At 46.6% G+C, this 13,471-nt stretch overlaps 2 protein-coding genes across 2 annotated transcripts in view; one reads left to right on the forward strand and one right to left on the reverse strand.

Annotated features, from left to right (window-relative positions):
- The window catches only part of T265_03695 (hypothetical protein), a gene marked incomplete at both ends in the record, with an annotated part of 34,512 nt that extends 23,844 nt beyond the window's left edge, over positions 1–10,668 (forward strand). Inside the window, one exon of the mRNA XM_009168237.1 lies at positions 10,046–10,668. Within this exon, the coding sequence (XP_009166501.1) occupies positions 10,046–10,375 (330 nt within the window). The remainder of the gene's footprint in view (positions 1–10,045) is intronic.
- T265_13304 (hypothetical protein) overlaps positions 3,849–13,471 on the reverse strand; it is a gene marked incomplete at both ends in the record, with an annotated part of 28,464 nt that continues 18,841 nt past the window's right edge. The window contains one exon of the mRNA XM_009168253.1: positions 3,849–4,019. Within this exon, the coding sequence (XP_009166517.1) occupies positions 3,849–4,019 (171 nt within the window). The remainder of the gene's footprint in view (positions 4,020–13,471) is intronic.

Below are 13,471 nucleotides of genomic sequence, written 5' to 3' on the forward strand. Positions count from 1 at the left end.
TTCGAGGAAGTCGGTCGACTGGCATACGCAGCACGTGGCCAAGATCGATGGTCAAACACTGAAAGTCTTTTGACGTCCTCGGCGCGCAGCGGCCAGGTTTCTGATGCATATAGTAATATGGAGCACACCGCAGCATTATGAACTCGACCCTTGACAGAGGCTGATGTCACGCCTACGTCACAGGTGACGTAGGTTCGCAAAAGCTGCTCTGGCCTTCCCAATCCGGATGGAAATTTCGTCTTTCGCGAGACCACCGGGACTGATACAGCTGCCCAGGTAAATAAATAAAAAACACCCCATGCAGGCTAACACCAAACAAGCTAAGCGAACTTGATCGATCACATCATAGCTCCATAGTAAATGATTCGGATAAATTAAAGTTTCAAGGTCGTACCTAGCTGTCATACCGCTTTGGGAAATGGGTGTCTGACTCTGGCAGTGAGTTTCTGCGCATACCGTAAAGCTCATCCCACGGGTGCCGATCTTGTGGTGCCTCCGACCAACGTTTTTCGAATTTCTTATGGTCTCTATGTCCCAAAAGCACTGCTTTGGTGATTCATGTTTCTTCTCTCATGCTAATATTTCATCTCAACTTCAAAAGCAACAAATCTTGGTAGACTCGTGAAGGTACTGTCGGTAACTTGGGTCGTATAGATGGTCACTATTTTGCTTACTGAGCTGGGCAGTTCATTCCCAAATTTTTACCACCAGATGAGTTGATGTCTTTCGTACACACTGCCGGTGAATCACTTGTAACCAACCGGCCCTGCCCACAAAACAAATCACCTGCTCAATCCAAGTCTGTTGGACGAGCGTAGCTGGTCACAATCCAGCCCCCAAAACAGTCGCTTCTTTTATCACTTAGGTGAAGCGTGGCGTTTGCCGGTTTTCACGTTCACCGTGGGATGTTCGTTGTGTACGTTCCCCACGCTGCCTCCTGTTAACTATCTTTCACTCTGTGGGCATGATCAAAACTCTTCCCCTTTCAATCCATCGATTGGTTTACTGGTAATCCAGAGCGCGATTTTCAGAGACAACCAATCCCATATGGCATGTGTGTTAGGTCGGTGGCGTGTCGGCGGTTGTAGGGATGACCACCGATTGGCAAAGGCGCTCGTCAAACCCGGTGTGTTCCTGAGCGATCTGTCTGTTCAGTGTACATACGAGGGTAGAAGGGATTCGTTGCCACCCTGCTGTTGGTCCTCTGGTTCGAAGTAATCTTCCTTGTTATAATCCCTTTTTCGGTTTTCCACAGTCGCTCGCGCAATCGAGGCTTCATGTGTTCCAATGTAGCAGCGGTGAATGCTTGTCCGTTAGCTTTTGGCGCCAAACACAGCTATCTTTTTTGACACTAGGAATACTGGAAAATTTAACAGTTTACTTGCATCAGACTAGTTTTCGGTTGCAACCTAAGCGTTTGCGGAACCAGAAGCAATGAACCGGTTGGATTAGAGCATATCCAGAGGAGCTAAACTCCAGTTTGATAACTGATAATAACCAGCTTTGGGTGTTTCCGAATCACCCGGATCGATTTGCTTTCAGTATGTTTTTAGATTCAGTAAATATTCTCAATCCAATGTGGAAAATGACCCCAAACAGGTTCCTAAACCAATGGAAATTTGTGGCATATTTTAGGAGCAAAAAAGACATATTTTTCACTTTCCTTAACGGAGGAGAACTATAGTTTGTCCACCTAATATAGCATACAAAAGGCCGTTAGAATCACCGGTTTCTTCCTTCCTTCCTTCGCTCGCCGATCAGCCTCTAAACGTTGATATTCTTAGCCTATCCATCAGATGAATAACAAATCAGTGAATTGTGACTTGGGGCTCACAGAACCCGTAACACATTATTTTGTGTGTGCAAAGAATGCTATTAAAGCCTGGCAAGAAACGCAAGAAAATGAGGAATTCCTGTCGTTTGCATACTCGAAATAAGGCTTTTGCCCTGCCCCAGCTCCTATACGCCCACGGTTTTTCATATGTTGATCATCTGGTGTATCTACGAGTTCGCCATTATGCGTGCTGAGTGGTGTGTAGGAGAAACCTTGACGTCGTTAATTCCTTGGTACGGATTTTGCATCCCCGATTGTGTTTTTCCTTAGAACGATGGCGCTGTAACAGTCGTCGATTGTAGTCTATCCTTCTACTCCTAAGGTATGATGCCTATTCACAATAGTGGGAGTGAAATTTCATATCGTTGTAAGTTTGATTAGTGTGAATTCCATCTTCACACTCACCGGGAGCAGTTCACACATTCTGGGCCGTCCGGACCGCATTTTCCAACATTCTTGAACGTCGTTTATGGATCAGGTGGCTGTTGCTCTGTTATTCGGGCTTGGCAGTTTGCTTGCAGTCGTTTCGTCACTAATTGTGGAAACATCATCAGCGAGCGGTTGGTTGCGCACTAATGATGAGGCATATGCAAGCAAATTACAAAACTCATAGAATAGATCAACAGCCACCGGATATACAACCGGTTAAAGCACCCGAGCTACCAACTTTCCGATGTATTGCAATCTACAAACGACATTTTCACTTCAGTTTACTGTTTGTAAACCATGTACGAAGGGTGCGTTGGTTCCAGCTGCTATGGTTTCTTCCACCGAAAAAATGGAACAGCAGCAGAACTATAGCTCAGACTTTCCAGCTAATTTGATATTTTGATATTGATCATTCCACTTATCTGAAGAAAAGAGAAACTGAGTAGCTCCCTATTGAAGGAGATGTCTAGGATGCAGTGATACTGACTGGGTGACGGGACCATGTGTGTCAGCATCATTAAACATTAATGACTTGAGTCCTAGACTTCTTATCCAGAGAGCTACTTCTTTGCTAGTTCATAAACTTTCCATCTCTTGGCTGCTTCCAACAAGTATAGAACTGGACAGAAAGGTCTCTGGCATGTGAAATCGCCAGTGTGAGTAGCTCATTCATCGCAGGAGAGTTCCTTCCTCCGAAACCCGTATTGCATATCCAAGAATGGATAATTTCTGGTTCCCATCACACACAACCAGTGCCTTGGAGGCATAGGTTGTCGAACACCAATAATTTCCAAGCATCTTGCACGCTTGGAAGCCAAGCTTATGATCCGGAAGGCACCTGCGTGTCTTCCTTCTCTTCGAGGATAAGAACGATGTCATCTGCATACTCCAGATCGACGAGGTTTTCTCCACGTCTTACAGCGTTTGTCTAATTATCTCATCGATCACGAAGTTAAAAAGGAATGGAGAGAATTGGCAGCCCTGACGGACAATGCTTTGTGTACGGAAGCTTTTGGAGAGCTCTCCATATACTGTCATACAAAGACCGTATTGTGCTTAAAAACCTCCGGGAATTCCTTGGTGTGCACGCGTGTGGAGAAGAACAGATCGGTCAACCGAGTCAAATACGCCTTGGAAATCTGGGACACTAGAATTGTTGATCGCCTATACGTACGGCGTTGTTCTAGCACCTGGCGGAGTGTGAAGATTTAGTAAAAGCATCGCTTACCAGGCTGGAATCCCGCTTCCTGCTCTCAAGTCAGTATTTCACGAGGCACCATAAGGCAACGAAGCACCAGTGACGCCAACAGTCCCGTTGCGACTGGGGTCAAGCTGATCACCTTGTGGTTGTTACTCACTACCCCTTTTTGAAAACGGACACTATCACCGATTCTCCCCAGTTGTCTGGGACGTGCCCCTTTTCCCAAATGCAAGCAAACCGATCGGACAAGTGCTGATTGAGGACTTCACCCCCATCTTTAAACAATGCGGGTGGGAGATAATCCGGACCGGAGCCTCGGTGGCCCCTAAAAGAATATATGCAGTCATAAACCTCCGAGGCCGTAGGCGGTTCCACGTTCACTGCTCAGGGTTCTACATTACCTGTGGGCTCCAGAGGGGTGCCAGCTGATGGCCTTGAAAATTGTTGTTCGAAGTATTCGGCCCACCGGTTGAGGCGTTCTTCTTCATTCGAGATGTTCACTCCATTCCGATCCTTGACGGTTTCACTCGCAGGTGGACCGTTCACACCGATTAACTGAAGCAGTATTCGGGTATTACCAGTCTTCTGAGCCTCTTTCATTTCTCTGGTTTTCTGTGTTCACCAGACTTCACGGTCGGCTTGCACGCTCACTTGTGACATGATCATAGGGTGGCCCGTCTTCTTGATCATTCCAGCGCCAATAAGATGAAATTTGTTCTGTACGTAGAAACGAGAAGCAGAAATTGCAACATCACGCAATGAGAGAGAGAGCACTGACGTAAAATCTGTAGAAGACAAGTAGAAAACTGGCTCTACAAAGGTGTGGGATCACTCGAGCATACCGTGTGATTGACAGCTTTCTATAGTAAATTCCGACAATTTTGCACCAGGTTAAATGCTTTGCTTTGATATTGGTGGATCACGTTTCTACGGATTACTCTCCATCCTTCTTCGTCGGTATCCACCCAATGAGTTTTCGGGACCACCTTTGTGTACATGGAATGCCAATATGCCCCAATTGGAGTGAGACTGGAACCGAAACCTGGTCATCTGGATGGCTCCACGTAACGAAACAGAAATGAGTAGTGTGAACTACTGCACTGTTTTACCAAACCATTTTCACCACCCTGCCTACTCATAGAATAAAAGTGAAGAACAATCTGTAGAAATGTCACTTATATCAATGCAAAGCGTTTTCTGAGACTGGTGCAAAATTGTCGAAAACTGTTGGTTGTAAATGATGTTAGTTCCTTGCTTGTTTACATAAGTGAGCATCGTGCAAAGTAGATCCAGTGCATTAGGTAACCCAAACGACGTGTGGCTCTACATAGACCAGTTGGGAAATGATTGAGACCGATTGGGTAATCATCGTTTCAGAGATAAGTCCACCGATTGCTTACACCAGCAGTAAGTCCGCCGACGTCGGATAACTCGTCGATTGGGACTGGCTGGTTTCTCCGAGATTTAAGTAGTGCCACTGTTCTTTCTGGTATCCAGTGCTTGAGTGCGCCTGGTGGTGCCGTGCTACAGGCGAAATTCCCAGTCCTATGCAAAGAGGTGGCAATTTCATTCCCGTATGAGTTCACATCTGATGGTGGAGCATTTGGAACAGACGCTAGAAGACGATTCTGGTAGGTTCGTCTAACATCAGTATATGCCAGGTGTGTCAGGTTCCAAGCCATTTGTTCGCACCTTCTGCGACCCAGAGAAACGTAAAGAGAAGCAACTCCGGACGAAAGCGTGGTCGGAATCCACAAATGTGTCCCAAAACGACTGGCAGTCAGCTGTTCATTTGCGCCATCGGTAACTGATGGCTATGCGATCGATTTTAGTTTGTGGCCGGCATGTCGTTGGAGGATACCATGCGGGCAGACGACTTCAGCTACTTAGGAATTTGGTACTGCATAAAAATATCCTGCGATCAGCACAGCTGAAGCAATCGTTCACCATTGTCCGTACGTACCGAGTCCAATCCATATCGACCTCTTCATTGGGTCCCAGATACGCTAATCCAGTCCACTTGTGCATTCCTACCTACGGCGAGATGGCCGGAGTGGTTAGAGCGCGAATTTACCGACCGGAAGATCCGCGGTTCGAACCCGACCTCTGCCTCTCGATTGCCCCTGTCTAGGTTTGGGCAACCTGACAGTCGATTTCCCCGTCTAGGTTTGGGCAACCTGACAGTATCCCAGCCCTCATGCAACCTTCGGGTGGCATGGCAGTTAGGCACCTACGGCAACCACTACGATATCTGAGCTTTCAGCTCGCTGCAAGAAAATATGCAGGACGTCATAAAACCTGTCTTTGACGGCGTTGGAGCTACAGTCAGTTGGGGCGATAATAAACTTGCTGGTTGTGAAACTCCTTCAGAGATGTCGCCAGACGAACCGCACAGAGGCAACTATCAACAGGCACCCAGTCAAGCTGGGATAGTTCCGCCCGGGACGATACCGACCCCTGCGCATTCCGCCGCAACAGCCTCTACATCACCAGATGTGCGCAGCTGGAAGCGAGTGGAGACTGATAGGTTGGTTGTTTCAATCACTGTGCTTGCATTTTGAATTATTGTTTCTGAGACACAGCATGCACCAATGCCAAGCGAGTCCAGTGTGAGTGCAAGATCAGCTTGTTATCCTGCTTGCTTCAGAGTTCGGGCATTGAAGACGGCCAGATAGACTGGGTGTCGAGGCTTGAAGATTGATTTGGAGATATCTGAGGATGTCGGCACCATATGACGAGCAGGTGTTGAATGCAAAATCAATGCAAGACGAACCGTGTCATCAGTCCTAAGTGCTGGGCAGCAGCAGCAACAGCATGTCTTCGCTTACTCGCCCTGCTGTATGCAGCGAGTGAGACGACGCGGTTGATGGCACCACGCGACGTCCGATGTGGCATGAGTTTATTTGTGTATGTGCAGTTCATGGTTGTACATGGACTGGGATACTGTCCCAGACAGGAGGACAACTAGAGTCCTCAACCAAAGCCTTTGGCTCGAAAGCCTAACCGCGAGGCAGCGTTTGTTCACTGACAAACTCCTCCCAGCTTATACACAGTACGAACTGACACCTATTGTGTTGCTTTCCTACGTTACACAATCGTGCTATTCATCAGTGTGCGAATCCAGTTGGGCCGCACGTTTCTACTAGCCTACTTTAGTGAAGGCCATCTGTGACATTGTTGTACCAGCTAACCTGTTGTTGAAGCACACCAAAACGTGTCCGCCATACGTTCCAGTTAATCATCACAACCCAGGTTACCACACGCTTTATCAGTGCATCGCGTAACTGCACTACCCTTACAAGTCACTTAGTGGCCATGCGGGGTGTGAAATGACACCACCTGCAGCCACCTGCACTAGCGAACATGAAGGTCATATTTCTTGATCCTCTATAAATGTGTTCGAAAAGCCGCTGGACTGAGTCGATGTGCACTGAGTGTGCCCGCCACATAACTCGTACAGATGGCTACGCGTGACCGAATTGACGTGTGCTCACGAGATACAACCGTGGAAAGACGACGTTCGGTACGACAGTGATGATCGCTACTGAGAATCCATTGATTGGACTGATTAAATAGGCCAGTCAAGGTAGGATCTCGGCTCGTATCATTGGGGATCCATAATTGCCGTTTTCACGCCTAACAACGCGGACAGGTGCATATTATTACTTTCGCCTCCTAATGTGCATCCGACAGGACAAGACTCATCTCCGAACGTCCGATCGAATCATATGGTTGGCGTGCTTCCATGTGCTCCAATGCCGTAGAAGTTGGCTGGGATTGGAAATTTGCATACGGCCTTCAGTGATGTAGTCAGACAATGTGCTTCCAACTCATTTTCATGTGTGTGCAACCGGTGCCACCGGTCTGTTCGCACTCTGCTCGATGGATGCTCTACGCCTCGGTCAGGAATACACAGTATTGCTGATTGCGTCACATCCACAAGGTTACACACAAAAATGTCTTGGAACACTAAACTACTGCTGACCTGTACAATTTGCCTATTATAAGTCACCCACGCGGGTAACCTCGAAGGGACATTTTTTTATCTGTTTTGGAATACTGAATTCACCACAATGTCTACGCGTAAACGAATTCCGTAACTGGTCGTCATGCGTTCGGAACTGTCTGACTTCCCCCCAGTAGGTCGGTTCACAGGACCCTTTGCCGTTGGTATTGCTTTGTTGGTTGGCTGTCACACAGAAACGTCCAGTACCACCGGTATCAAGGCATGCTGCCCTTTGGCATTAAGGGGTCTTCTGGTCATAATTGATTGACACTTTTTTTGTCGTTGGCACTTCGAGATGGACGGACTGAAGACACTGGAGCTGGAATTGAGGAATAAACACCGCATTGTAAGATAATAAGATAATCGTTTAGCTGTAGCACCATTTCGGTGCCTAGCTGCCATGTCACCCGAAGCTGAGACTGCCAGATACTTCTGAGCCCAGATAATAGAGGTCGATATCAAGAGGCACTCTACGAAAGATTTCTCCCCGTGCTGTACAGTAGAACTTAACCGGGCAATCGTTATGGCTGATTCCGATTGATAGACCTGGATACCCGAAAACAGGTACAGAACAGGATTTTTCCTAATGAGCTCAATGAGCTCTAGGCAGAATTCAGCAACTGCTGACGCGATTGAAGTAGCACCATGTGCCTAGCTGCCATGTCACCCGAAGCTGAGACTGCCAGATACTTCTGAGCCCAGATAATAGAGGTCGATATCAAGAGGCACTCTACGAAAGATTTCTCCCCGTGCTGTACAGTAGAACTTAACCGGGCAATCGTTATGGCTGATTCCGATTGATAGACCTGGATACCCGAAAACAGGTACAGAACAGGATTTTTCCTAATGAGCTCAATGAGCTCTAGGCAGAATTCAGCAACTGCTGACGCGATTGAAATTATGGTAAGAAATTGTCAACTGGTTGCGGTGGATAGGACTTTTCTACTCTGTTGGAATTTGAATAATAATAGTAATACTTATGATAATAATAATACCCCAGAGAAGTAATTTTTGACCTACCCTTTGTGGTAAAATTTGCCAGTGACCTCACGACAGTCAAGTGTTGTTGCTAACTTCCCAAGCACCAAGTCTGTCATACTTGAGTTTCAAGTCGGTAATCGTTAGAAAAGGATGTGCTTAACTCCGAAAACTGATCCTCCGGCATAACACGACGTCGTAAACTGTTTCGGGACGCGATAGGTTGATCTTGTAGCGGACGTCGAAAAGCACTGTATGGCAGTTTCATCCCTCCTGGGGAGGGTGACCGTGCGGCTGTGGTTTGGCGTGAAAATGTGCCTTTCGGTCACGTATAGTTGTGTATACAGGATATAATGCCATTCACCCCCACCAGAGGCTCCTTGGTTGATGAATTCTCAAACAGAAGGCTTGTGATTTTTTTCCGAGTCCCATTGCGGTTTGAAACCTCAGCCGAGATTTCGTCCTCCAAATGAAGTCAGCCCGCGCTGAAAATCCCAGGTTATTTTCTCGGACACTGAAAACCTCGAGCGTATCACCAAACCAGATTGAGGCCCAGATGTAGGCGAGCTAACTAATCCGTTTCGGGACCCATTTGAGAGATTGATATGTCTCTCTGTCATTGGTGAACCTCTTTCCACACGCTTCTCGACTTTGGAACGGCGAGATTTATTAACTACACTTCTTGCTGAGAGCTATTTTAATGACAGCTCGATAAAACGTATCCCCCAGGATAGGTTGTTTCGCTCTTAACTCAGTGCATAATTAAAGCTGCTCCCTTAGGTGACACCATTCTAGGCTACGGTCTCCAATAGCTTTGGATTGGTTGTTGCTCAGGTTCGTTGAGCTGTTCCATGTATGTACCATGGTTCCAGCCACGTTAGAAGGTGAATGACTCATGAAGGAAACTACTCACAAGGTTGCTGAAAACTCTTCGACAGCCCAAGACCGGTTTCACCCTTCTTGGGGCTCATCATCTAGGCGCACTCCCCGAGTTTCCGTCAACCTTATTCTCTACTTGAACCCTAATTGGACTTTTCGATAAATACACTCATTTGCAAATCGATTCGGTTTTGACGAGAGACTCAACTCATGAAACTATACTGCGATACCTCGAATATCGTGCCAACTGAATCATGGGGCGGGCTGTATGCAGCGCAGTCTTAGAGTATCTTAGAGTCTTAGAGTCTTAGAGTATTATAAACGAGAGGTTCAATTGAGTCTCTCGTGAAAACCAAATTGATTTGCAAATGAGTTACATGCTCGAGGCGAAAGACTCGTTGATGAATGACATCCTGGGATTGTTTTAGAGCCACTGTACTGCTGCTTAATTGTCTCAGTGTTTCTCATACTGTCTCTGAACACCTACACCTGCTGCTTCTCACTCACTCACTCACTCACTCACTCACTCACTCACTCACTCACTCACTCACTCACTCACTCACTCACTCACTCACTCACTCACTCACTCACTCACTCACTCACTCACTCACTCACTCACTCACTCACTCACTCACTCACTCACTCACTCACTCACTCACTCACTCACTCACTCTCTCTCTCTCTCTCTCTCTCTCTCTCTGTAAATGCTTCCCGACAGACTGATGCTGCTAGTTCCTCCGCCCCTGCATTCGCACAAACACACCCGTCCTGCTTGTTTCCGTTCGCACAACACTCCCACACGCCTCAGTTGCCTACTCCTCCGCCTCCTGGTCCCGTACGCAAGTGGACTCCGGAGGATGTGGTCGCTTTCGTCCAGGGAACCCCAGGATGTGCAGCATACGCATCGGCCTTTCTTACAAACGAAATAGACGGTGAGGCACTGCTACTTTTGGCCAAAGATCAATTTATCCACCCACCAATAGGAATGAAGATTGGACCGGCTCTAAAACTGGCGGCGCGGCTTGAATCGATTCGCCATATTAATTAGCACAAAAAGCCAATGTGCACGGAATCCTGTTCCTGGGGACTGTATTCCCCCTCCATGTGCTCATTGTGACCACAACAACCTCATCATCAACGGATGCATTTAGGGCGGTGTTTCGCACCCAACTACCGTTTGCACCTGACATTTTTTGTACATACAACTTCGAACGGCTCTCACTGAGTTCGCCTTCTCAACCGTTTGCCACAGACAGTAGACAGAGCCGTTGTTTTCCCTTTGTTTCGTTCCAGATATGTTTTTTCCCATTGGTTGGTTGTCCAACATATTCCTCGGACTCAAAGTTCATATTATTCACAATTGTGTTCTACTTTTTGTTTGATCGGGTGTCATATTCGCCTGATATGCTGGGCTTGAGATGTTGTACAATGAACGTGTGGACTGCTAACTACTGTTGTCTATCAACCAGGTTCCTCTTCGTTGAACCGGAATGTCTGGATCTGGTTTCTACGAATGTCGCGACTGTAAGCATGAATTTCTCAAGTTCCAAAAGTCTGCACACTGAATAAGGACAAATTCGACGGTGTTGACTGCTTCAGCGGTTGTTATATCATTAGAGTTTAATGGAGGCAGTCACAGTGGGTGGAGATCTTTGGTCGATGTTTGTTGGAAGAATCTTTATCCATGGATTTTCAAACTTCCACTCCTCTGATTGTTTTTGCCTCAACAAAGTATAGAAGTTCAAAAGATCGTACGATCTGGACGTGTAAAAAAACGAATGAATGCGTACAATGTACAAGCATAACTAAGTCAGTCCCAGCTATGTCAAAACATCAAACCTTATAAGTAGTACATTACAAAGATATACATGTATCGCGATACCTCGAATATCGTAGCGACATCGTAGCACATTCAGTTGCCTGAGAACATCGCAAACCAGGGATTCAATCGGGTTCCAGATGAGTCTCTCGAAAGAACCAAATTAGTTTGCAGATGAATGTATATTCGCTAATTTCGTGCAATTTGCTTTCAAGTAGAACATAAGGTTGACGGAAACTCGGGGACTGCGCCTACCTGATGAGCCCCAAGAAGGGCGAAACCGGTCTTGGGCTGTCGCCGGATTTTCAGCAACCTTATGAGTAGTACATCACAATCATGTACATGTATCGCGATATCTCGAATATCGTAGCAACTGAAACATGAGGCGGCCTGGTGCAGCACATTCAATTGCCTTGGAACATCACAAACGAGGGATTCAGCTGGGTTCCAGCTGAGTCTCTGAAAAACACAATTAGTTTGCAAATGAGTTTATATTCGCTGAAGCCCAGATTTATTTTCCGTTGTGCCGTTGGTCAACACAATTGTCACAAAATCTAATTGTTATGGGCTCACTTTGCGTCAAACTTCCGATACATTCTGCAATCGAATATGTTCCAGCGAGACCTACTCTTTTCGCGAAGTTGAATTAGATAAACCTGTAAAATTCGTTTGGTGGAATTTGTAGTATGCTTGGTCAGTTTCCAAACGGACCTCTATATTTGAAGGAATAACTCGGAAGGAAGCTGCTTCTATAGAAACCAGATTTCAGGTGATCAACGCTGTCTGGAATTTAGTGTATGGGACAACCAAACTCCTGGACGGAAGGTTTTAACCGGCACTCTAGTTGGCTGCACGCTTCCGTACTTCATTCGAACAGTGATCTCTTAATGTCTACAGTTCCCCAGTTTCTGATGTACTTACATGGATTTCTATCTTGAAACGCCATCGATCCCGAAGCGAGATAACCAACTAACACTATTTGAAGAAATGATGGTGGATCTTTTCGTTCTCCTCCGACTGTATCATTCATACTAATGTGAGAACAGAAATGCGTTCCAGCAAATGGCTCACTGAGCCGTTGTTAAAAAATCTACCCCAAGCTACTGCTTCAACCACAGGGATACACCTTTTAGCCCACGTGTAACACGGCTATTTGTCCTGGAAATACTGTGATCTATAGGTTTTCACCGAAGACGATCCCGGATGCATCAGCCAGGTTCGACCGGATAACAGGTGTACAATAAGTCAACCATGATTTGTGTCGCCTATACCATTTTAGAGGGAACCTTCTGGCGTTCTTGGGCTTAAGGCGAACCTTTTTGCACTTTCACTACAACCTTGGGGTTCAAGTTGCTCTGTGTCCCAATCACTCTATATTGTCATCTCCAAGGCACCGTGAATACAAGTCACATCTGCAGAAACGTCGGTGAACTTGGCTTGTGCGTAAGAAATCAATTTTTTAAGCAATGCTTCCATACAACCTACTTTAAGTAGACCGTTTGAAGAGGTCCTCTGTGTCCCGGTATGCGCTGTGCACCTTCAAAGTGCAAAGTCTTCAGGATTCCCCCCTACCGTCCACTTTGTCTGAAGCTGTTGATAGGCCTACTTATCTAAGGGGCATGAGACGAATAAAGTCTAGGCATGCACTGTCAAACCTAGTTAATCTTTGACATCAGAAACGAGCCCCACTGAAGTTAGCGAGTCGCGTGCACAAAAAACGACTTGGAGAACCGTCTTACCTTGTAACTACGGGTATTCGTTCCTCCGATCCGAAAATTCAAAACACCTTCAAACACGGGATCTTGGTTGTCTCCATGGTTCAGCAATGATCATTTGGCTGCCGTAAGCCTGGAACAAAAGCGATGTGTGACTACTAATCGCTAGTGCTTGAGCCGCAAATGAGGCCCATCCGACCAAGGGTGTTGGGACGCACGCTCACCCAGTGCTCACCAAAAAGCTTTAATTTTCTATTGGGGAAACTCGGTAGCTCAGGTAGCGTAGATGGTCGTTGGCGTGTTCGCTGAGCTGGGCAATTTGATTGCAAACGTTTCATCACTAATCGAGGTGACATCATCGGTGCGCTATTGGGGAACGTAGTGGTGTGTAGCGGTGGGTTAGTGGTTGTGCCTCTAGCCCCTTGGTTTCACCGTCAAGGGATGAGACAGACCATGATACAGCAATCTGAAGTAAAAATGGTTGCTTGAGTACCCTGAGGTCTTCGCTTCTTCTTTGAGTGTATGTTACGCAGTGGACCATACCATCGACCATGCATCACTTGTCAGCCACACTACCTAGCTAACGTTTTGTGCTAGATTTACGTTGTAT

The sequence above is a fragment of the Opisthorchis viverrini genome, assembly GCF_000715545.1.
Source record: "Opisthorchis viverrini unplaced genomic scaffold opera_v5_53, whole genome shotgun sequence".
In the NCBI taxonomy this organism is placed as follows: domain Eukaryota; kingdom Metazoa; phylum Platyhelminthes; class Trematoda; order Opisthorchiida; family Opisthorchiidae; genus Opisthorchis; species Opisthorchis viverrini.